Consider the following 24,713-nt stretch of genomic DNA (forward strand, 5'->3'; position numbering starts at 1 on the left):
GCTAATAATAAATTTCTAAAGGACAAAGGGTAGGTAACTCCAATTTATGTCACCGGAAGCGCATTGGTCAGATTTGCTTTTTCATTCAGACAGAAAAAAGAACCATGGAATTTTTGATAGGTATTCAGGGGAAAGACTTTGTACTTGTGGCTTCAGACACTTCATCTGCAAGGAGTATCCTTTCAATGAAGCAAGGTAAAACGATAGTTGGGTTGTTATTTTGAATTTATTTCGAATTGTGTTTCTGTGTTTCCACTGCTGATCGGGTAGAAACATAGAAAAGGTTACATAGAAACCTAGAAAAAGTTTATGAATATTTTAAAATGACACGTTTTTAATATCTTTATACCTTTTTTAGACACTGACAAAATGCATAGAATGACAGACAACCTTCTGATGCTGGTGAGTGGAGAATCAGGAGACACTGTTCAATTTGCAGAATTTATCTCCAAGAATATTCAACTCTACAAAATGAGAAATGGTATGCCTACTTGTCAATTTTATATAGTTTTGAGTGAGTGTGTATGTGTGGAGGGCAGGCAGTTTGATCACTGTTGGACAGATAGCTCAGTTGGTAGAGAACTTGACTAGTGAATTTGGGGGCCTGGGTTTGAGTCCAGGTATTGGTGGTATCCAGTCAACTTGTACCCATTCCGACTCGTACCCAAACCGAGTCGTACCCAAAGAGTCAACTCGTACCCAAAACTGAAGTCATAAAATAAATAATGAAAATATTTCTTTTTTTGATATATTTTCAGAAAGATATCTGATTTATCATTCCAGTTTAGTTAATGGTTACACTACTTATATTTTATTTTGTTTTGTTTGTTTGTTTATTGTTTAACGTCCCTCTCGAGAATTTTTCATTCATATGGAGACGCCACCACTTACCGGTGGAGAGCTACAAATTTTGACCTATACTCGGCACTCAGTGCCATTGAGCAAAAAGGGATCTTTTTCGTGCCAACACCTTCTGCGACACAGGACCTCGGTTTATTCAGTCTCATTCGAAGGACCGGTCTCCACGTCCCACAGTGGGATTCGAACCCTCGACGTAAGGATCAACTCCTTACGCCGCGACTCTAGAGCGAACGCTCTAACCACTGCGCCACACGGGCGACACTTATATTTTATAAAATAATGACAATAAAATTAAATTTGTTTGAAAAATTCAACTTGGCATAATATAGATAAGGCCTAGATAGATTCTTTATTTCCAAATCAGGGTCCTTTGAGGCATCACAAACAACAAGCATGATTTATGCAATTACCAACAGCACAGACAAATTATGTACATGTGTATACTAAATAAACTTAAGTACATGTCTTTGTATATAGTATAACACTGTATATGTATGTAACAGTTTTGGGTACAAGTTGACTCCTTGGGTATGACTCGGTTTGGGTACGAGTCTGTTTGGGTACGAGTTGACTGTAAATCGTATTGGTCTGTCACATTTTTTCCCTTGCTGGTTACATTTGGTGCCCTGCCATGCCCTGGAAGTGACAGGTGAAAGATATACCAGGGAAAAGCCTGGGTTGGGGTCTCCCAGGGTTAAGAATTTTAAAAATGGAGGTTTGTGGCTGTCAGAAAGGTATACATTTGATCACCAGTGGTCAGATAGCTTAGTTGGTAGAGCACCTGACTAGTGATTCGTGGGGCCCACCTTCGAGTCATGGTCTGGTCTGCTGCATTCTCCTCTAAGCTGTTTATATAGGAATAATAAATATTTAAATAAAAATAATTATGATAGATGTTAAACAACTTAGTGCTAAATACTTAAGCCAACCATAAAGGCAGTATGCACCAAAATGACCTGCCTGATGCCCGAACACTAGTAAAAATTTGATTGGGCTAGTAAAATGTAGATTGACACTAGCCAGATCAGACCAGTTGCACTTTTAGTGACATATATCTTCTTTTTAGCTCACCTGAGCAAATGCTCAAGTGAGCTTTTCTGATCAAAATTTGTCCGTTGTCTGTCGTTGTTGTTGTTGTCGTTGGCATTGTTGTCGTAAACTTTTCACATTTTCATCTTCTTCTCCAGAACTACTGGGCCAATTTCAACCAAACTTGCCACAAAGTATCCTTGGGTGAAGGGGATTCAAGTTTGTTCAAATAAAGGGCCACGCCCTCTTTAAAGGGGAGATAATAAAGAATTAGTGAAAAATTAATAGCATCTTTTAAAAATCTTCTTCTCAAGAACCACAGGGCCAGGAAAGATGAAACTCATGTGGAAGCATCCTCAGGTAGTGTAGATTCAAGTTTGTTCAAATCATGACCCCCAGGGGTAGGGCAGGGCCACAATAGAGGATCAAAGTTTTACATAGAAATATATAGAAAAAATCTTTAAAAATCTTCTTCTCAAGAACAGCAAAGCCCTGATGAGTCATATTTATATGGAAGCATCCTCAGGTAGAGTAGATTCAAGTTTGTTCAAATCATGACCCCCGGGGGGTAGGACGGGGCCACAATGGGGGATCAAAGTTTTACATAGAAATATATAGAAAAAATCTTTAAAAATCTTCTTCTCAAGAACAGCAAAGCCCTGATGAGTCATATTTATATGGAAGCATCCTCAGGTAGAGTAGATTCGAGTTTGTTCAAATCATGACCCCCGGGGGTAGGGCAGGGCCACAATAGAGGATCAAAGTTTTACATAGAAATATATAGGAAAAACCTTTAAAAATCTTCTCAAGAACAACAAAGCCCTGATGAGTCATATTTATATGGAAGCATCCTCAGGTAGTGTAGATTCAAGTTTGTTCAAATCATGACCCCTGGGGGTAGGGAGGACCCACAATGGGGGATCAAATTTTTACAAAGGAATATATGGGAAAATTGTTTAAAAATCTTCTCAAGTACAACAAAGCCATTTGTTATATTGACATGGAAGCATCATCAGGTAGTTTAAAATTCACCCCCCTCACCTTCCCGGTAATCTTTTTAATACTGAACTGATTTGTACTTTTGCATACCAAATGTCCTCAAGTGAGCGATGTGGCCCATGGGCCTCTGGTTTTTTTCCTCATCTCAGTATTGATAAAAAATGTTAAAAAACATTTTGTTTGGAAACAAATTTTCTTCATTACATATTTAAGACTCTCTTGATGATTTTCATATCCTGGTAGATTTCTCTAGATGTCTATCATGCATGATTTGGTTCATCATTGCCATGTTGAAATGGCTAAAGAATGACAGAAATGCTTAAAAAAAAGTTGAGACTGAAATACATAAATCTAAGGACTGAAATTAAACAGAGTCATTTAATTTTTAAACTTTGGGTGGGGTGGGTGCAAGTGGGCTAGTAAAGAAATGATTCAGGATAGTAAAGTGTTGCCCTTACTTGCCTGATTAGGCTAGCACAGAAAAAAGATTCTAGTGCTCACTATAAAGGGCACATTTTAAGATATTTTCTAATTTTTATGCCAAACTTAATATAATATATGTATTACCAAATATTTTATAACTTTATGAGAGTCCATGGCTATGGACATTGCATCAGTATCACAATTTAATACTTTTGCTTTATTGATTTCGATATCATTAATATCAGTTGTACATGCACATTTATAATTGTTGTTAATTTTCTTTGCAGGGTATGATTTATCACCAGCAGCTGCTGCCAACTTTACGAGGAAAAACTTGGCTGATTATCTAAGAAGTCGGGTATAAAACAAAAAATATTTGATGTATTCTTGCCTTTAACACAAAATCGCTTTTCAGCTGAAACTTAATATTCCCCTTATCATCTGTAAAATAAACTTTTTTTTATGGAGAGGAAATAAAAGTAATTTTGTGTACTATCAAATAGAGTGAAGGCCTGACAACAAGTTCCTCGAATATTTGTCTTTGCATTTCTTTGTATAAGTTTGTAATATACCAGAAATTTTTATAATTATTATCTTCTGATTTCTAAGCTGCTTTCAACATGTCTAAAAAAAATATTGTAATATCAGCAATACATGTACAAGTGATTTCCATAGAATTATAATTTGGGAATAGCATCCTATGGAATCTGGCACTAAGACCTGGTAATGTACCTCAATTTTTCGTGAAGAAAATTTAACACAAAATCACTTTCCAGCAATACTTCAATCACAAAGTCTTGGGGAAAAATGATATATTATTGAGAATTGAGGAACATGTTGTCTGACCTTAAAAAAGAATTTAAGAATCACTGAAATGGCTTTGATGTGCATAGCTTGTTAAATTCCAGTGTATTTACCATAATTTACTTCATTTTCTTCTTACTGGAAGTTGAACTTACTTTCTCAAATAAGAGATGCTCATAGTAAATGCTTATGTAACATACAAGATATAACTGTAAATGGTTATGTTATATATTCAGCCATTTGCAGATTCTGTATGCCAGAAATAGCTTATTACACATTTTGATATATTTCTCAATAAAATGTATAGAGAGTTCCAAGGCATATACACATAGCTTTATCAGCCCATACTGTAAATTCTTGGGGATAACTTTTGTGTTTGTGAGGTCACAGTATATTTTCCTGTCTCTCCATTGTTAATGATATCACATACATGTACTAATGTTGTAGGGATGTTTAAGATAAGAAATTTAGAGAAGATCCACTCAAAATGTAATGGTACTATCAAAATATGTAATAAAAAGATTATAAACTGAATATCAGGAAATCTTTATGCAGATGCTTGGTCTGCTTTACTGCACAAAGACCTTGGGAGGGCATATTTCCCAATATTCTGTCAATAACTTACATTTATAAATAATGTATGAACTTGTTCTGAAATATGATTTTTCTTTTACGGTAGACTCCATACATGGTCAACCTGTTGATGGCAGGATATGACAAAAATGAGGGGCCCTCTTTATACTTTATGGACTACTTAGCCTCAATGAATAAATGTCCGTTTGCTGCCCATGGTTATGGTGCCTTTTTCTCCCTTGCTATATTAGACAGATTCTACACTGAAGGTATAGCACATAGACTTTTCTTATTTTCTATTGTTTCTGATTGCAAGTCAATATGATGAAAGACAGGGACTTTTTTTTTTTTTTTTTTTTTTTTTGGCTGTCTTCAGAGGAATGTACATTTTAAAAAGATTTTTTAAAGTGTAATATGCAAGAAACTTTGTGCACTGGACTTGGTTCACATTAAAAGTGAAATTTAACATTTTGTTTACAACATACTGATCTTGTATTCTATTATATTTCAATGTTTTTGATGATAAACGTATTTTGCAGACATAACAAGACCCAGAGCAGTTGAGTTGTTGACAATGTGTATAGAAGAGGTTAGTTGCAATTTCCTTTTTCTTTTCCCCTTTTCTTTGTTTATTAATCTCAAAAAGAACATTGAAGTGAAATGAACAATTATTTAAAGGTAAAAACTACTAATGACATTTCTGCAGAAAGAACTTGCTAATCCTTATGTAGAAATGTTTTATTTGTGAATCGGTAGTAGTTAAAGAACTCTACAATTTGATAAAAAAAAAATTATTTCATTATTGGTTCAGATAAAAGATGCTTTAGAAAGTGAGATGCACTGTGCATGCATGAATTGATTATTTTTCCAAGAAAAAAAATAATTCTGAAGTTGAGTCTAAATAATAGAGATAAAACTAATGCCAGCAGAATCTTGAAAATGAAGATAAAACTACTTCCAGGTTACCTACCGGTAAATAATTTGAAATAAATAATTGTTATTTTCAGATTAAAAGAAGATTTATCATTAATCTCCCGGCATTCAGAGTAAGGATGGTTGACAAGGATGGAATACATGAATTGCCAACAATAAAACCTCAGTTATCCGTCCCCACTGTACCAGTAGAATCTTTATAATGCAAAAACTCATTGAATTTAAATAGTGCTACACATTAGACATTCATCATTTTTGTCACATGTCTACTACATATGTCTTCTTATAACAATGAAATGATCTTACAAACTTCTTGAGTTATTTCTCATTGAAATGGAAAGTATCGACAGTGAAACCTGTCTAATCCAACATGCAGTGGGATACAAATTTTGTGTCAGAATAGACAGGGTGTTGGATTACACAGTGTAAAGAATGTGGAAAATAGTGAAATGGGAATGAAAATAAAAGATTTCAAATTGAAATGGACTGCATAGGTGTCAGATTAGACTGTTTTTGCTGTACTATTGTAAGGTAAACATGATAAAGGATTAATAAGTAAATGACTGAATCCAGATGCTGTCATGATGTTTTCTTAAGAGACAAAATCTTTTTATTGGGGTAAAGAAGTTCAGAAGGAACTTATTTAAAATATTCTAATGCCCTGGACTAAATGAAACAGTACTGTGATATGGGTTGCATTCATAAGAACTGCAATGCTAGGTTTCATTGTTTTTAGTTGACTATAAGTACACAGTGTTTAACATTGCAGTCAATGCTCTATTAAGAAAAAATAAAAATAGAAGAAACTAGAGGAACTATGAGCACTGAGCTCACAAAATGATACCCCCTGCCTCCCATATGTTTATAATGGCAAAGTCCATGTCTTGCTTTGGGAAATCCGAAATAAGTATCTAATCAAAAACGTAAAATAATAAAATTTTATTCAGTGGTATAGGAGGAGTTGCGGATAAGAGATGAGTACCCCTCAATATTATAGAGAGAATGGCAGTGTTCTATGTGGTGTTATTGGAAACCCAAAATATGTTTCTGATCAAAAAGTATAATAGGAGGTCACAATGGCACTATCTAACAAAGATTCTGTGAAAGTATCATTAAATTTTATTCAGTGGTATAGGATAAGTTGCAGATAAGAGATGGGTACCCTTCAATATTATAGAAAAAATGGCAGTGTTCTATGTTGTGCTATTGGAAACCCGAAATATATGTCCGATCAAATAGGAAGTGCAAAATGGCACTGTAACAAAGATTCTGTGAAAGTATCATTAAATTTTATTCAGTGTTATGGGAGGAGTTGCGGATAAGAGATGGGTATCCCTCGATATTAATGAAGAATGGCAGTGTCTAGGTTTTGCTACTGGAAACCTGAAATATGTGTCCAATCAAAAAGTAAATAAGAAGTTCACAATGGCACTATGTAACAAAGATTCTGTGAAAGTATCATTAAATTTTATTCAGTGGTATAAGAGGAGTTGTGGATGAGAGATGGGTTCCCCAAAGGGTAACGGAAGAATGGACGGACGGATGGACACCCCCATAACAAACTAGGATGTGGGGTTTATAGTTTATCTGTGGGACTCTGGGTTTATACATGTTACCGGTATACAGTAATTTTTTTATTTGTGAGAAATTCAATAATACGAGGTTGTCTTTTCATAAAAATTTCATTCTCATGTACGTTTATATCATTAAAGATTATACACAACAATAATGAAAATTTATGAAGGACTTGTTTTAGACTCGCTTATAAATACCAAAATAACAGTATAATTTATGCAAAAATGAATTTGCCTTTATGCAATGAGACAATCATTTTTTTAAATGAGTACAGAGGGATTTTTTTGTGGGGTGCCAACTTTGGCATATTTTAGTAGTTTGGTAGTAGCCTGCTAAAATTTTCATCGCTAAATTTGTGCACTTACATAAAAAATAATTTTGATCAGTCTTTTATTAAACATTAAATTTTTCTGAACTCTTTCGTAAATACTGAAGGCTTAACTTAATTGAAGATAAAATTACATATCTAAGGTACCTGAAGCACCTTTCTCTTCATCAGTACCAAATTATTTTATGTTTGCACCTTCATGCTACACTGTGTTCCATCAAAATTATTGGCATACTTTTAAGCATGCAATACACTAAATTTTACACCTGCTAAAGAAACCTGCTATATCACAATGCAAGAAACAAACTGCCAATTGTCCCTTACCTTTTAAGTCTGCCACTTTCCCAATTTTGATTCATTATAAAATATGTTATAAACATATAAGATAAATACAATATCTGTCAGCTGCATTTATTATTATTTAAGTTTACATTCTCATTATTTTACACCCTCATACAGTATGCATAAACATTATTTTGCAACACATTTTATTTTTTCTCTGAACCTAGAAAGTAAATACATGTACACTTCTTACATGTAAGAGAAACTGACCTCTTAGCATTCACACTTATGTGCAATATATATAAGACATAAAAGATTTTGATGAAACAAAATGTCAGAATAAAATCTTTTTTCCTATATAGGGTTATAAACGTTGCCTTGAATCACTTCCAGTCAGGCTGGTTGGCTTCTTGGAATACATCTGAGAACAAGTTTCTTGCTCGAAATAAAATTGTGGGTACCGGTACTCAGTTATAAATATCTATGCACATGAGAATCATCAGCTGACAGCTTTGCTGACATTTGAGTAGCCCACTCCCACACAAGTCATGAGGAGTTTCTCTCCTCCCATCCTTAATTCCTCCTCCTCAGGAATCTGCTGTGGTTCCACTTTGAACATCACATCAAAGAAATCATAGATGTGCCTCAAAAACTGGATTCTACAAGTGACATACATGTAAATTATTTTACCCCACCTCTGTTGATTTTTCGATGAAATCCTGGCTTACGATTGGTTGAAGTCTGTCACGTGAAGGGGGTGTATTACTTATACTTAGTCGCTTGAAAATCAATACATGGTCGATACGGAGTTATCGTTCTTTTGTATTGTTCGAACAACTCGAGTTCACGCGATTTGCCGAGTGTCTGTTGACAATGTTACAGTTAACTAATGTAAGTAACGAAGATGGAACCTTTTTCTCCCTTTACTGAAAGTCTTCAAAACTGTCAGTACGTAACACTCGCAAAACAACATAACGTCACACAACGTGACGTCATAATAGGCATTGTATGAGTGATGAAACATATATATAGAGAGAAAAACAATTTTACAAACCACAGACGATGCATAAATATTTTATCGGTGGGGTAAATTCGTTACATAGTTTTGTAGTGACAGGGTACGGGATGATACCTGGTTAGTAAATTCCATACCTGGCTCGGCTTCGCCTCGCCAGGTATGAAATTTACTAACCAGGTATCATCCCGTACCCTGTCACTAAAAAACTATGTAACTAATAAAATCTTCTGTAAAAACAAGGCTACTTCAAAATTACAGCCCAACAAACCAGTATAAATCTTGGTTGCCCATCAACATTGACCATCTGACTTACAATGATTCCACAGTAACATAAAATTCACATGTATTGACAAGAAAAAGATACTTGTTAGATAAACAAAAACATGACAGTATTTTATTAAAATGTACAAACTTACGTGTATGGTGTTAGGGAACCTGTCTGAACTTTGGAGACATTCTGTTGACCTAGGACCATAAATAATGCAGTCATGCTTTGATTGGTGGAATCAACACATCCCCCCTACAATGAAAAAACATGAAAGCTACTTTAGTTTTTCTAAGAAAATACACTGTTAAAGTTGAAGACAATAAACTATTTCATTATTGTATAAAACTGTAATACTTGTATTATATTGCGGCTTTTGTTTTTTTGGAATCAGTTGTTTATGTCACAACAGATTTACGATGTATGTAAATGGTGATCAGTTACAAGGACAGCAAAAAAAGTCAGGAAAACGGTAAATAATGAGACATTTTCAAAGTCTAAGGGCCATAACTTATGTAAAAATGTCTCAAGGAACAGGAACAGGAAATTAAAACTTGATTTGTAGGTCCTGATTTAATGAGACATACCAAACAATTAAAATTATAAGAAACAATCAATGAAAAATTGATATGTTTTGCGTGATATACTGGTAAATCAAATCTTGTACAAATACACAAAAAAACACTGTTAATGGGAATCACTAGGGACAACCAACATACATGTATATATAATGTATCCATACATATTATATTTCAATTGATAATTTATTTTACAATATTGGGTTAGAAAAATATTATTTTGCTTACCACCAAAAATTATCAACCTGTAAAATCACTCACTTTTGTGGGGTTAAATTTTCATGGCTTGAGGAAAAACTATAGTTTAATTGTGGGATTTGATTTCTTAGTTGAGGAAGCTAGTGTATGAATTGTCTTGATTAAATTATTAACATTTCTTGGCAGACAAGGATTCCTGCAATGCTTCATAACATTTTTTTACAGTATTTGTATAATCCTATTCTCCATGCCTGATCACCTTATATATTTCCTCTAGAAGTAGTTTTGCAGCCTCTTTCCCAATATCCTCTGGAACAGAGGGTCCTTTTTCTGATCCTTTAGGATTTGAGGAGGTTTCTGCACAAAGAAATACTCCATTAGTTGTCTCTGCCACTAATGTCAAACCAAAGCCAGGGGATCTGTTTATAAATAATATAGAAAGTAATGAGTGATACATAAACTCAGAATAATGAAAGGCAAAAGAAAGTCTGCATTGCAAACAGCATTTCAAAAATCTTGAGAATTTTACATTCCTTCACTTATTATAACTAGAAAACTGACCAGTCAGCAAGGGCCCCGCCGAGGGGTAGAAATATAAGGGTGCAGCTTACAGAATGAGAATTTTAATTGATTACAAAAATTTAAAAATATATGAAGGAGAATATGCAATAACAACTGTATTTATAAAATTTCAAGATAATTCCTAAATATCCAACAACCTGTAAAGAGTATCCCTGTATTTACATACCAGTAAGGCAGTAAAAAACATATCTATAATAACTCAATTAAATGTATATTGAAACAAGAATAAAGCATGTGTTTTATAAAATGCCAGCCTTCAGTGAATACAAATATCACCCAGACTTGACCTTAACTTCAAAACAAACATCAGTTGCAGACAAAAGTTAATTTATCTTAAAATGACAAATAAAGATAAGCCTAGAAAATTTCTGCCCCAGTCAAGATAATTTATCCCAAGGGATTAATTGTACTGCTCTCTCATCCTTTTCTTCCAAGTTTACAATAAGAACTCTTTCAGTAATGATAGAATGAGTTTATTATTGGACTACCCGTTAAAATTAATAGTATTCTTGAATTTACATACAGCAGACAAAAAAAATTGAATAAATAAATAAAATAAATAAATAAAAAGTAAAAAATAAAAAAAAAACATATCTTTATATCTTGTTTTTAGAATTCAATAAATTCATAACTCATTGTATATTTTACCAAAATAAAGTATGAACATTATTTAAATCCATATATCAGAAAATGTAAACACCATCCAGAATTGACCTTAACTTCAAAACAAACTTCATTTGCAGACAGAGGTGTTAATTAATCTCAATTTGACAGCAGCAGATAATGCTTTGGATTTTCTTCAAGAGGAAAGTTAATTAATCCCATGGGACTAGTTGCAGCTTTCATAGTTTACAATAGGAACATTCTCAGCAGTTATCTCTCTTTGCCCTGGCATTCATTCTCATGTAAAGTTAAGGAATCTACCCCACCACCCCAGCCCCAAACTGGATGACATAGAGAACCAAACTTAGCATCAAAATGTGTCTTACTGCCTCTTCAACCAACATACCAAATTTGAACTTAATTGGTCAACTACAAAAAAAGTTATTAGAAAAAAACAGAAAATTTGTGGACGGAAGAATGACAGACGGACGGACAGCTAGACAGACAGATGGACAGACAGACAGACAGACAGAGTGATTACTATAGGGCACCCGCAAATCCTTGCGGGGCCCTAAAATGTCTGATTACTGCATACACAAGTTGACCTGAACCAGTCAATGAATACTATGTACCATAAGTAATAAAGATTAAGAAAGGTCCAGTCAGGTAATTATCTTTTTGAGCACGTATATTTGATAAAATTATATTTAAGGTAAAGAAAATAGCAAATCAAAGAGACTTATCAATTGGTTGTTTCCTATGTTCCTAACCTAGCAGTGAGGAAAGCAATGTGACATTCTATATATTAGGGGTGTCAATTTTGTCAATAATTCATATTCGAATATTCAATGAAAGTATTCGAATATATTCGAATATTCGATAAAATAAATAAAATCTGGTTTATTTTAAATATGCATGATCCTACTCCCATGAAAGGTTTTGCGTAGGTATTCTAATATTGGAGTAAAATTGTGTGAAGGCTTTTGTAGATGTACAATAAGAAATTCCATTTGATATTTGTCAATGTTTGAAATAAATAATTGATTTAAATGTAGAAAATATGATTTTAACAAATTTAATAATTTAATAAATTTATAGTAGCTCCAACTGAGGAACCAATCGTCTTACCAAAGGCAGGATAGTCGTATACTGTTTAGATTTCAATACGTGTAATTAATTACAATTATCAGTCTAATAAGAGATATGATTAAAATCTTTGATAAAATATTTTTAAAATATAAACAAATATTTCCATAGACACTTTTCCTAGGTAATTAATTAAGTTACCGATAATGAATATAAAATTCAGGATTACACGTATGTACAACCCGAGATAATCAAGTAATTTACACATTCATTTTGAAATTGAGCCCTTTACAATATTACAATGTAGTTACAGACTAATTCTATCAGATACTCATTCAATGATCAATTAAATCTATTTTGATAAGTATACTATTCATGTCTTTTAGACATTCTAAGAAGGTTTTCATTTAATCAAAATTTATTAATCACTATTTCTTTTCACGAAATCTGTAAAACACCGAATATTCGAATCTTGAATTTATATTGGAATATCAATTCATCGAATGAATATTCGAATGTTCGAATATTCGTTGACATCCCTACTATATATATATATACTGACACAATTTAAATTTTCTTTGAGATGACATAAACTTACTTTTCTGACTAGCTCCCTTTATAATTGTATACTGTGGAATCATCATCGGTCGTGGGGGACCCATGTTCATGGATTTCATGGGTCACCCTTACCCATGAATTTACAATCCCACAAATTTTTTGTAAACATACCCATTCAGGAATCTAACATATATCCAATTTAACATATAAACGAGTAACCAACAAAATTATGTCCCCATGAACAAGTAAAAATTTTGCTTGCCCAAGAACATTAACACCCATGAATTAAAATGATTCCACATTATATGTAGATATCTGATATAAACCTACTTTCCTGACTGACCCTCTTTATAATGGAAAGTGTATGTAGGTAGATATCTGATATAAACCTACTTTCCTGACTGACCCTCTTTGTAATGGTCAGTATTTGTGTAGATATCTGATATAAGCCTACTTTTTCTGACTGACACTCTTTGTAATGGTCAGTGTATATGTAGATATCTGATATAAACCTACTTTCCTGACTGATCCTCTTTGAAATGGTCAGTATTTTTGTAGATATCTGATATAAACCTACTTTCCTGACTTGCTCTCTTTATAATGGTCAGTATTTATGTAGATATCTGATATAAACTTATTTTCCTGACTGGCACTCTTCAAAATGGTCAGTGTATATGTAGATATCTGATATAAACCTACTTTCCTGACTGACCCTCTTTATAATGGTCAGTGTATATGTAGATATCTGATATAAACTTATTTTCCTGACTGATCCTCTTTGTAATGGTCAGTGTGAATGTAGATATCTGATATAAACCTATTATCCTGACTGACCCTCTTTGTAATGGTCAGTATTTGTGTAGATAGCTGATATAAACCTACTTTCCTGACTGATCCTCTTTGAAATGGTCAGTATTTTTGTAGAGATCTGATATAAACCTACTTTCCTGACTTGCTCTCTTTATAATGGTCAGTATTTATGTAGATATCTGATATAAACTTATTTCCTGACTGACCTTCTTCGTAATGGTAAGTATTTGTGTAGAGATCTGATATAAACCTATTTTCCTGACTGACCCTCTTTGTAATGGTCAGAATTTGTGGAGATATCTGATATTAACCTATTTTCCTGACTGACACTCTTTGTAATGGTCAGTGTATATGTAGATATCTGATATAAACCTACTTTCCTGACTGACCCTCTTTATAATGGTCAGTGTATATGTAGATATCTGATATAAACTTATTTTCCTGACTGGCTCCCTTTATAATTGTCAGTATTTGTGTAGATATCTGATATAAACTTATTTCTTGACTGACCTTCTTTGTAATGGTCAGTATTTGTGTAGATATCTGATATAAACCTATTTTCCTGACTGGCTGTGCCCCCCAATAATTTTGCTGATATACAGATTTCTATAGTAAACATAGATAATATATGCTGTCTGATGACCTTTTTTTTTTCTTTTTTTTGCTTGTCAAGGAATTTTTGGTAGTTGATAGTGCCCCCTCAACTGAAAATGTATGGCTGTGCCCCCCCCCCCCCCAAATTGCTTCCTACAGGCCTGCTTTGTAATGGTCAGTATATATGTAGATATCTGAGATTACTTACTTTCCTGACTGGCCCCCTTTGTAATGGTCAGTGTATATGTAGATATCTGATATAAACTTACTTTCCTGACTGACACTCTTTGTAATGGTCAGTGTACATGTAGATATCTGATATAAACCTACTTTCCTGACTGACACTCTTTTGTAAAGGTCAGTGTATATGTAGATATCTGATATAACTTACTTTCCTGACTGGCCCCCTTTGTAATGGTCAGTGTATATGTAGATATCTGGTATAAACTTATTCAGTATGCTCCTGGCAGAGTCCACTATTCGGTTTGTCACAACAGGTGCGACTCTCACAGCCCAGCTGAGATTTGCTAAGGAGTATCTTAAATATTACATGATATATTGCAAAGAAGTAATAAGTAAAAAATCAAAGAAAAATTCTGGATTTGAGGTCCTACAGGATCTAAAGTAGTCAAATTACTCCTTATTTCAACATCAATGATGGTACAAGTTTTATTAAAATAGAAAGCACTGTCAACCATTAACATTTTTCTTGGCTGAGTATGACTGATCTTAAACCCATGCATATGAATCCTTAATAAAAGTTTCTTTTAATAAATGTAAAACATTACTAAAACATGTTTTTCTGTACATTTTATTTCTTGAAGGATACGCTATGCCTCTTATTCTTTTGATCTTTCCTGGGTCTGTGAACAGTAAGGGTCGTAGTTTCTGTCGACAAGGACAAGTGAAGGTCACCTCCCCACCTCCCTCTGGGGCAGCTCCCCTCCTTACGATCTGTAACAAAAAGGTCCTCTTCACTATTTTTTCTTATAATTACATTTTGAATTTATTTTTCATTCAAATTCACATTAAATGAAAAATCTATGGAAGGATTATTTTTTCTTTATATTTACAGATCAATGTAGATCTACCTTTAGTTCTAAACCCTCATCTGTGCCCAAAAATCTTTTCAGTACTGGAAAAGTAGATAATTTGATCATATCAACCTGAAAAATAGAACCCAAAATATTTTATCACACTATATTAATATTTACATTCACTGAATATTTCCCCTTTATTTTTTATAATTATGAAAACCACTTCCCTTAACTAATCCATTAATGCTCAACTAGTTAGAACCAGTTTTACAAGGCAGTGGGGTGTTTCATCAATGAAACATGATCATGACATACAGAACAATAATACAATATTTTACATACTTAAACTACTTCTTACAATTATTTATACAACATGAATACATATATAAACAATACTAGAAATCTGACCAGTCAGCAAGGGCCCCACCGAGGGGTAGAAATATAAGGGTGCAGATTAGGGGATGAGAATTTTACTTGATTACAAAAATTTAAAAATATATAAAGAAGAATAAGCAACAGCATTTGCTAAATATCCAACAACCTGTAAATAGTTCCTTTGTATTTACATAACGCAGTAAAATACATCTATAATAACTAAATTAAATGTATATTTAAAGAAGAATGAAGCATGTGTTTTCTAAAATGCCAGCCTTCAGTGAATGCAAATATCACCCAGGCTTGACCTTAACTTCAAAACAAACATCAGTTGCAGATAAAGGTGTTAATCAAACTTAAAGTGACAGAAAGATAACCAATTTTCTGCAAGCAGCAAGATAATCAAACCCAGGGGATTAATTATACTGCTCTCTCAACCTTTTCTTCTAAGTTTACAATAAGAACTTTTTCAACAATGATAGAATGAGGTTATTATCTGAATACCTGTTAAAATAAATAGTATGCTTGAATTTACAGGCAGAAAAAAAAGAAAAAAAAATAATAAAAAAGATATCTTTATCTATATCTTATTTTTAGAATTCAATAAAATCATAACTCATTGTGTATTTTACCAAAATAGAAAATAAAGTATGAACATTATTTAAATCCACATTTCAGAGAGTGTAAACATCATTCAGAATTGACCTTAACTTCAAAACAAACTTCATTTGCAGACAGAGGTGTTAATTAATCTCAATGTGGCAGATAAAGATAAATGCTTTGGATTTTCTTCAAGAGGAAAGTTAATTAATCCCAAGAAACTCATTGCAGCCTTTCCTAGTTTACAATAGGAACATTCTCAGCACTTATCTCTCTTTGCCTATTCACTCTTATATAAAGTTAAGGAATCTATCCCACCACCCCAGCTCCAAACCGGATGACATAGAGAACAAAACTTAGCATCAAAATATGTCTTACTGCCTATTCAACCAACATACAAAATTTGAAGTTAATTGGTCAACCTTAAAAAAAAGTTATTAGAAAAAAACAGAAAATTTGTGGACGGAAGAATGACAGATGGACAGACAGATGGACAGACAGACAGACAGAGTGATTACTATAGGGCACCCGCAAATCCTTGCGGGGCCCTAAAAATGCTTTCTTTGTTAATGGTTGCAACCACTGCTGAAAATATTTACAAAATCTGGGTTCAGTTTTTTTTTCTGCAACAGTTGCAGCCATTAATTCCCACATTAACAAACAAAGCATTTTATTGCTTAATTTTCTTTCATTTCATGAACTTTTGTCCATTTTGTAGCATTAAACAGAAATTCATACACTTTCATGAACAATAATTGTTTTGCAAGTTTTCTTTTGTGTTTCCTCAGTGGTTCTAGGGAGAATGATGTAAACCTTAAAAGTTTACAGATAATAGCAGACATAACAAGGCAAAAGACTTACAGGCTAAAGACCACACATGACATGTACCAAGACAATCAAATACCAAACACTCTAGAAAGCATTAAACAGCCTTTACTAGATAAGATGAACAAAAAATACCAAGTTCTTCCTTAAAATAACTGTAAAGACTACTGTAGATTCTTTATTTAGTTATCTTACAAGGGTACTTAATATCACAAAATGACTCATAAAGACCATGAATTCATGAATGTTTTAACATGCATATCAGCAACTAACTAATGTGAAAGATTTATTTTATTTTGTGAGTTGTGCTTCTCACAAAATTATGCAATATTAAATTCTTTCTGTATATTAAAAAAACCTACAGTATTGCTGAAAGATGTTTGAGTTATCACAGCTAATTGGGCATACTATGATTACTGAAGAATACTTGCATTTTGATGCTGAAAAGTTGCAGATAGTATAAGTTACTATTTAATTAAAAAAAAACTTACTGATGGATCAATTTGGTCATTGGTGACTCCTTTTAAAACTGCTTCAATTGGTTTCTTTGTAAAAGGAGCTAAGCATATTAAACCTTCCAGGTAATAGCCTATGCTGCGCTGTATATTACAATCATGCTCTATTTTACCTCCTACCAATAATCCTGGCTGGTATAAAATACTTGTACCTAGGAAACATAAAATTAAATCTTAAAAATACATTATGTCAAGTCATGTCTAGAAAAACACAAACATTATAATTGAAATATTGTAACTAACTTCATACCTGGTAATTAAATTTATATAAAGGTATTATGAGCACTGAGCTCACAAAATGATACCCTTCCTTACATAAGAGATCATATGATGGCAAAGTCTATGTTTTGCTTAGAGAAACCCCAAATATCTGTCTGATCAAAACAATAAATAAGAAATGCACAATGGCACTATGTAAGAAAGATTCTGTGAGAGTCTTGTTAAATTTTATTCAGTGGTATAGCAGGAGTTCAATGCTGATAATAGAAAGGTACCCCCAATATTATAGAAAGAATGGCAGGGTCCGTGTTTTGCTATGGGAAACTCCTAATATCCTTTTCACCCCTTTTGTCCAATCAAAAGGCAAAATTAGGAGGTGCACAATGGCACTAATGTAATAAGGATTCTGTGAAAGTCTCATTAAATTTTATTCAGAGTTGCTGATAAGAGATTGGTACCCCCATTATTATAGGAAGAATGGCAATGTCTATCATGTCTATATTGCTATTGTAAACCCCAAATATGTGTCCAATTGAAATGCAAAATAGAAAGTGCACAATGGCACCATGTAATAAGGATTCTATGAAAGTCTCACTAAATTTCTTTCAGTGGTATAAGAGGAGATGCAGATAAGGGATGGCTATACCCAATCGATGGACACCACCATCACTATATACCCCTGCTTTTCAAGTGGAAGGTATAATAAAGCAAATAGAGAGTAATATATAAATATATATAAATTCAATATTTAACACTGGTATACCTTTTCAGAAAGTTAAACTGATGCAACAATGTAAAAATGGTACATTAAATATGAGTGCTGAGGCCCATTGCTACTAGTAATTGAAATATCATCAAAACAAATTAAACAGGTAAATAATAACATGGGAGAAATGATGCAGAAAAATTAAAATGTCTCTAATAAACACATACCTGTTTCATTTACAATAATGTTAGAGCCATTTGTCAGTTTGTCAATAAGGCGAATAAAACTTGCTTCAAAATCTGGAAAATGGAGAGAAAAAAATAAACACATATAAACATAAGAAGTCCCCAGGATTTTTTTGCAACAAATTTCATTTATTTGCAAGGATTAAAATGTAAAAACCATGTCACACTGTCAGGACTTTGAGCTAAGATTTCTTTAAATCACAGAAATTTGAGATTCATTGGAGGACATAATAATAGGAGATCTTTATTCATTTTCAATCCCCAAACTTGGCAATTGTTTTGATCATGTTGAAATCATCATGGTGTGAGATAAATTTTCCAGCAGAGTTTGGATACAGTTTACAGAGAAAAAAAGGTAATAGAGACATGCAAGCATGCCAGTATACTGGTTTTGTAGATCAATTATTGTAGAAGAGAACAGTTTTAAACAGTTTGCTAATGCATTTTCTCTGAAAGTGTAAATAACTGTGATTCTTGGGAGGTCAGGACACTCCATGTTATTTGGAGTTAGATACCTTGTATTATGGGTTAAAAATTTAATTTAAAAAAAAAAGTGCCTGTGATTTTATTGTTAAACCGGGTCCATAGGACAATATAATTTTAATGTCTTGACGTTCTAGCAAAGGGGAGACGTACTTGATACATTAAGATAATAACAGGACTGTATGACAATAGAACAAGTGATACGTTTCAAATAATGAAATAACCAAATGTGACTTAAGAGGCCATAGTTTGAAATTAAGCAAATCAAGAAGTAAACTTTATCTTCGAAAGTAATATTTCACGCAAATAAAAATATGTCTGGAATAGTCTGTCAGATTATGTCAAGTTATCAAGGTGTTGAATTAAAAAAAAAAAAGAACGTAAACATAGTAAGTCTCCCAAAACTCAAATTATGCAACAAACCTTTTAAACCTGGATCATCGTCTTTCGATCTAATTTTCTTGATTCTTAATGTTTTCCCGCTAAGAGTTGATAAAATTAATCGCTGTCTAAAGTAATTACAACCTTCAAAAGTAACCGTATTTCCACTCATATTTTTTTGTTGACAACACGTGTTTGTCAATGCTAAATACTATCTTCAATGTAATTCAATGTAAGCACCTTATATGAAGTGCACAGATGACCAAGTACTGAATATAGACGTAAACTAACTTCTATGACAGAAGAGTTCTACTTTCACATTGGATCAGCACTTTTTTCTTTGCCCTCGTAACATGACAGATTTGAAGTGTATGTATTGCATAACCCACAGAAACAGTCTTGTGAAAATTTAGTGATAAACTATAGATATGTTGAAGTTCCTGAAAGCCAGAGAAAATGGTATCGATGACCCTGTTATCTTGAGACGTACAGAATCAACAAAGCGAGCGTACTCATTAGAACTGAGCAAACACAGGGACGTGGAATCTGTGTTTTATGGTGGAATTAATTCACTTGATATAGATCCAGTTGAAGCTAGATAGTAAGTTTAAATGTGCACTCGTCAATACACATACACACACACACACAAAACGAACATGTTAAGCATTTTATCACAATCATGTAAAAATTACCTACAAAAATTAAATATTTTATTGTCCATTTTTTTTAAACAGTTTGCTGTCAGGGACAGTTGCTGGAACCATTCATATACATGATCTAACAAACCACTCTGGTCAGGTGAAGCACACCACCAAAGCAATTTGCAACATCAGTCGCTCTAGTCCATATAAACACAAACATAGTGTGGAAACTGTCCAGTGGTACCCTTTGGACAGTGGAATGTTTCTTTCAAGTGGAACAGACAAGGCTCTTAAAATATGGGACACCAATAGTATGAAGGTAAATTATCTTTTATTTAAAACAAAATATTGAGAGAGAGGGAAGAGAGAGAAAAAAATTTAAGCATTAGGTTTTATAACATGATGCACAGGACATATTGGGGGTATGTAAAAGTAAACCCGAGACTTCACAAATAAGGACTAAGGGTACCCAATTTTGTAGGTAAAGTAAATTATACTAATAAACAAAATGATTTTATGTTTTAAATCCTTTTCATATCTATCCATCTATAAAAATTTCTACATTAGAACCCTAGTTCATTCCTAAATTCTGCTTAATTCCCATGATATAATGAAATCAATTGCAAAGTTTTTTCCATTTTTTTAACTAGAAACTAGCTTGGGCCCATTTAGTACCCTATCTGAGAAGTTCCACACCTTTATTTTTTAAACATCCCCTGTACGTCAGTAAGATCTAAAGTGATCCGAAGGACTGTGTATAATGTAATATCTTTGAAGGAGGAGTGCAAAAATGGTGCATTTGTGTAATTCAGTAAGGAAAAGCTAAATCTCCAATCTTCTGTTTCCCACTAAATCTTGCACATTTTATATTTAAATATAAAATATATACATGTATTTATATTTAAATGTTTAGTGTCTATAATTGATTCATTCTTTCATTTAAAATCAGCCAGCAGATGAGTATGAGTTCAGTGGTATCGTGTACAGTCATCACATGTCTCCTGTAGCTACATCACACTGTTTAGTGGCTGTGGGGTGTCACAGTTCTACCCTGAAGTTAGTGGACCTGAAGTCTGGATCTGCAACACACATGCTCAAGGGCCATAAAAAGTCAATCCTGGCAGTAAAATGGTCAACCAAAAATGAATTCCTTCTGGCATCAGGCAGGTCAGTATCAAAATATCCATTAATTTTATGATGATGATGATACTGGTACATTGTATTTCATTCCATCTTAAACTTTTATTGTTTCATTTTTATTTTAAGTGAAGACAACAGGGTACATTTATGGGATATTAGAAGTTCAAAGGGTTCATTAATGAGTCTAGACCAATTCAATGGACAGGAAGTTCCAACTTTACTTAGTGGTAAGTTTTCAACACTTATGTTTCTTACTTGAAGCTTTTGGAAGAGCTAAAGTTCAGAGGGTCTGAGTTTACATCCTTGTCCAATCTGTCATATTTTCTCCTTGTTACACATCTTATATATCCAAGTGTAGTCTTATATAACATCCAAAACATGATCCATCTCTTACCATGAGATAAAAAGTAACCAACATGAAAATTCAATTTTGTGCAAGATTTCAAATGTTTGATGAATAGATTGAAATGGAGTACATTTTACTTGTTTTTTCCTTTAAAGCTTGCACGGCACACAGTGGCTATGTAAATGGCATGTCCTTTACAATGGATGGACTCTATTTGGTGACATCTGGTACAGACAACAGAATAAGACTATGGAACATTGATACAGGAAGAAACACCTTAGTAAATTTTGGAAAAATTCAGAACGAGACAAGAAAATCCTTACAATTTGCAGTTTCTTGCTGGTGTAAATCAGATTTGATTTACATTCCGGATGAGTACTGTAACATACAGGTGTACGAGATGTTTACAGGAAGGAAAATTGACACACTCCGTGGACATCTTCAACAGGCCAACTGCTGTGTGTTCCATCCGGATTATCAGGAGTTGTACAGTGGAGGAAACGATCGTAATGTCCTGGTATGGGAGCCGGAATCAGATGGAGCTTTTGACAACCATCTTAAGGAACACAGTTCTAAGAAGCAAACTAACACCAGAAATTTTGTGAGTAGAATAGCAGCTACTGCTGATGCATGGAGTAGTGATGAAGAAACTTGAAAGTAGAAAGTAAGAGTAAAATTGTGAAGATATTTCATATAAGGCAGCCCCAAGCCTTTGCACAGTAAGAAATCTAAGTCTTTCCATGGACAAAATGGAATATAAGAGAAATTAGATTCAACAGGAAGACACTGAGCTCAGACATTTCAGTTGACAAGTTTCCATTGGACTACGAAGTTCTACAGAGAATTTTTTTTTTAATATTTTTAAAAATGAATACTCTGTAACATCACAAAACTGTTTGTGTAGATATTGTTGTGCCATATTCATGATATTAAACCAATGAATTAGGTGCAATAAATACTACTCAATGCAACAAATTATTCTTTTCTTTTGGTTTAGTATTCCCCTTTGGTGATTCAGCATTTGAGTAACTACATGTAGCTAAGATAAGGAAGAAAATTATTTCATTGCCATTGTCCTATTTAGTTTTGACTTAACTTTGATGAAAATATATTTAGAGAAGCACCAATACAATATTTTTTAACACCACACCTTTCAATATTTTGCAAATGAGAAAAAAATGCTTCATGGTTTGAATCTGAGCAATTGATAAAAATGATTCCATTTCATTTGCTATAAAGGTGTGTATTTTACATGCTTCGCAAAACTTTTATTGTCCCCATAATACTCATGTATCAAATAATTTACAAGTATTCAAAATTCTTTGGAAAACATTACTGTTTTTGTGTATTTTTTAAAAGAACAGAGGAAAATCTGAAGTTCATGAAGGAATACTTTTTTAATAGGTAGGTACATGTATATCAAGATACTGAAATTGAATCAACTATGTTTACATCCACTGAATATTTTCTCTCTTTCTTATGAACACGACTTCCCTTTATCAATCCATTACCACTAAACTAGTTAGAACTGGTTTTTCAAGGCCACCTGTATGAAAGATTTCTTAATCAGTGGGTTCTTTAACAACAATGAAACATACCATGATGTACAAATCAATAATTCAATATTTTACGTATATAAACCTACTATGCATGATTATTTTTACAGACTCAAAAAATAATAAAAGTCTTTCTTTTTGTGTTAATGCATGATCAAGAGTTGCAATCATTGCAGAAAAAATTCACATAACCCGCTTAGTATTAGGTATTAACTGTATTTGGATTAACTACATGTATATCCTTCTCAAAACCCTACTCTCCTCCTCCCCCTCCCCTGTGGTGAGAAGGCAGTACCAGACAGTCTGGTTAACAGGAGAAATATATGTTTATTTCTCACTAAAATGCCCACTTCCTATTTTAAATTCCTCTAATGTCCACACATTTTCCGCTGAAATGTCCATTTTTTAGCCCACCTTAACAAAGTTGGGAGGAGCTTATGTGATACCGTCGGTGTTGGCGTCCCAGTTTTTGGAGAGTTTTCTTTTTAAGTATTTCTATGCCCTACATTAATCAGAGATGCATGGAAAATGCTTCTAGTGTGTTTCATTGTACCAGTCAAGGTTTCAGATGCTGCAATTTCAGCTAAGGAATGGGCAGATTGATGTTTTTAGAGCAGGTTAAAGTTTTGGAGCAGGTCTCATTTCCAAGTAACAATAAGCCCTATGTTGTCCAAACTTGCAGGGATGATACACCTAAGGATGCACACTACCAGGCTTGCTTGGGATGCTGGATCAGACCTACATTTTCCAGATGACTGACCAGATAAAAGTTTTTGAAGTAGGTTCATTCTAAAGTAACAATACAGCCTATGTTGTCCAAACTTGCAAGGATGATACATCTAAGGATGCATACTTCTGGACTTGCTTCAGATGCTGGATGAGGGACTAGGTTAAGTTTTCGGAGCAAGTTCATTCTAAAGTAACCAATTGCCGTACCTTGACCAAACTTGCATGGATGACACATCTAAGGATGCACACTACTTGACTTGCTTTGGATGCTAGATTTGACCTACATTGATCAGGTCCATTACTAAGAAACTATACGGTCTATCTGAACCAATCTTGCATGGATGATGCATCAAGGGATGAACACAGTTAAACTTGCTTCAGATGCTGGATTTGAGTTATTCTGGATGAGTTAATAGTTTGAAGTTTTTGGATAAATCCATTCCCAATTAACTGCAGGCCCTATCAGTTCAAAATTGCATACATTTTGCATCTTGAGATGTACACTTCTAGACTATTAGTTTAATGTGGGACTTTGCCTTACTTAAAGACAACATTTGTTGAGGTGAGCTATGTAATCTCTGATTACTTATGTTTCCTAAAACGTCCTGTCAATCCACTAAAATGTCCAATGCCGCCATCCATCAGCATAATAACAAGATGTGTTTGTGAAACACTGATGCCGCCGTATGACAGCTTATGGTGAAGGTTTAAGTTTCTCAAATGCAAGTCAAACTTCAAGGTCATGAGATCAAATGTTGTTACCCAAAGAAAGGACTATGTCAATGGATATACCTGGTAAATATGAAAACCCAAGCA

The 24,713-nt window shown here is 33.5% G+C and overlaps 3 protein-coding genes across 3 annotated transcripts; 2 read left to right on the forward strand and 1 right to left on the reverse strand.

Moving 5' to 3' along the window:
- The first annotated feature begins 36 nt into the window (after nt 1-36).
- LOC133190956 (proteasome subunit beta type-2-like) lies at nt 37-5,931 on the forward strand. The gene is made up of 6 exons (XM_061326633.1): nt 37-195; nt 359-481; nt 3,600-3,670; nt 4,796-4,958; nt 5,229-5,278; nt 5,697-5,931. The coding sequence occupies exons 1-6, from the start codon at nt 105-107 to the stop codon at nt 5,823-5,825; spliced, it is 627 nt and encodes a 208-aa protein (XP_061182617.1). The 5' UTR covers nt 37-104; the 3' UTR covers nt 5,826-5,931.
- A 2,012-nt stretch (nt 5,932-7,943) lies between these two features.
- Nucleotides 7,944-19,689, reverse strand: LOC133190957 (RNA 3'-terminal phosphate cyclase-like protein). The gene is made up of 9 exons (XM_061326634.1): nt 19,528-19,689; nt 18,604-18,675; nt 17,428-17,603; nt 15,191-15,265; nt 14,929-15,053; nt 14,491-14,616; nt 10,126-10,285; nt 9,242-9,345; nt 7,944-8,466 (listed from the first exon to the last, which is right to left on the reverse strand). The coding sequence occupies exons 1-9, from the start codon at nt 19,655-19,657 to the stop codon at nt 8,307-8,309; spliced, it is 1,128 nt and encodes a 375-aa protein (XP_061182618.1). The 5' UTR covers nt 19,658-19,689; the 3' UTR covers nt 7,944-8,306.
- Nucleotides 19,690-19,834: 145 nt separating this feature from the next.
- LOC133190958 (DNA excision repair protein ERCC-8-like) lies at nt 19,835-22,551 on the forward strand. The gene is made up of 5 exons (XM_061326636.1): nt 19,835-20,086; nt 20,220-20,445; nt 21,076-21,293; nt 21,393-21,493; nt 21,768-22,551. Exons 1-5 carry the CDS (start codon nt 19,914-19,916, stop codon nt 22,265-22,267), a joined length of 1,218 nt encoding a protein of 405 aa, XP_061182620.1. The 5' UTR covers nt 19,835-19,913; the 3' UTR covers nt 22,268-22,551.
- The last annotated feature ends 2,162 nt before the right edge of the window (nt 22,552-24,713 follow it).

Source organism: Saccostrea echinata, unplaced genomic scaffold (assembly GCF_033153115.1).
Source record: "Saccostrea echinata isolate AGI-Se365-2 ecotype Australia unplaced genomic scaffold, CSIRO_AGI_Sech_v1 ptg000022l, whole genome shotgun sequence".
In the NCBI taxonomy this organism is placed as follows: Eukaryota; Metazoa; Mollusca; class Bivalvia; order Ostreida; family Ostreidae; genus Saccostrea; species Saccostrea echinata.

What these genes read in the sequence shown, in the direction of transcription:
- LOC133190958 (XM_061326636.1), top strand. Translation starts at nt 19,914, where the DNA reads ATGTTGAAGTTCCTGAAAGCCAGAGAAAATGGTATCGATGACCCTGTT. An exon ending in TTCCTTCTGGCATCAGGCAG is followed by an intron (nt 21,294 to 21,392) that starts GTCAGTATCAAA and finishes TTTTATTTTAAG; the next exon opens with TGAAGACAACAGGGTACATT. An exon ending in AGTTCCAACTTTACTTAGTG is followed by an intron (nt 21,494 to 21,767) that starts GTAAGTTTTCAA and finishes TTTCCTTTAAAG; the next exon opens with CTTGCACGGCACACAGTGGC.
- LOC133190956 (XM_061326633.1), top strand. Translation starts at nt 105, where the DNA reads ATGGAATTTTTGATAGGTATTCAGGGGAAAGACTTTGTACTTGTGGCT. An exon ending in CTGATTATCTAAGAAGTCGG is followed by an intron (nt 3,671 to 4,795) that starts GTATAAAACAAA and finishes CTTTTACGGTAG; the next exon opens with ACTCCATACATGGTCAACCT. An exon ending in TGACAATGTGTATAGAAGAG is followed by an intron (nt 5,279 to 5,696) that starts GTTAGTTGCAAT and finishes TGTTATTTTCAG; the next exon opens with ATTAAAAGAAGATTTATCAT.
- LOC133190957 (XM_061326634.1), bottom strand. Translation starts at nt 19,657, where the DNA reads ATGAGTGGAAATACGGTTACTTTTGAAGGTTGTAATTACTTTAGACAG. An exon ending in CGATGATCCAGGTTTAAAAG is followed by an intron (nt 18,676 to 19,527) that starts GTTTGTTGCATA and finishes TCCATTTTCCAG; the next exon opens with ATTTTGAAGCAAGTTTTATT. An exon ending in CATTATTGTAAATGAAACAG is followed by an intron (nt 17,604 to 18,603) that starts GTATGTGTTTAT and finishes TATGTTTCCTAG; the next exon opens with GTACAAGTATTTTATACCAG.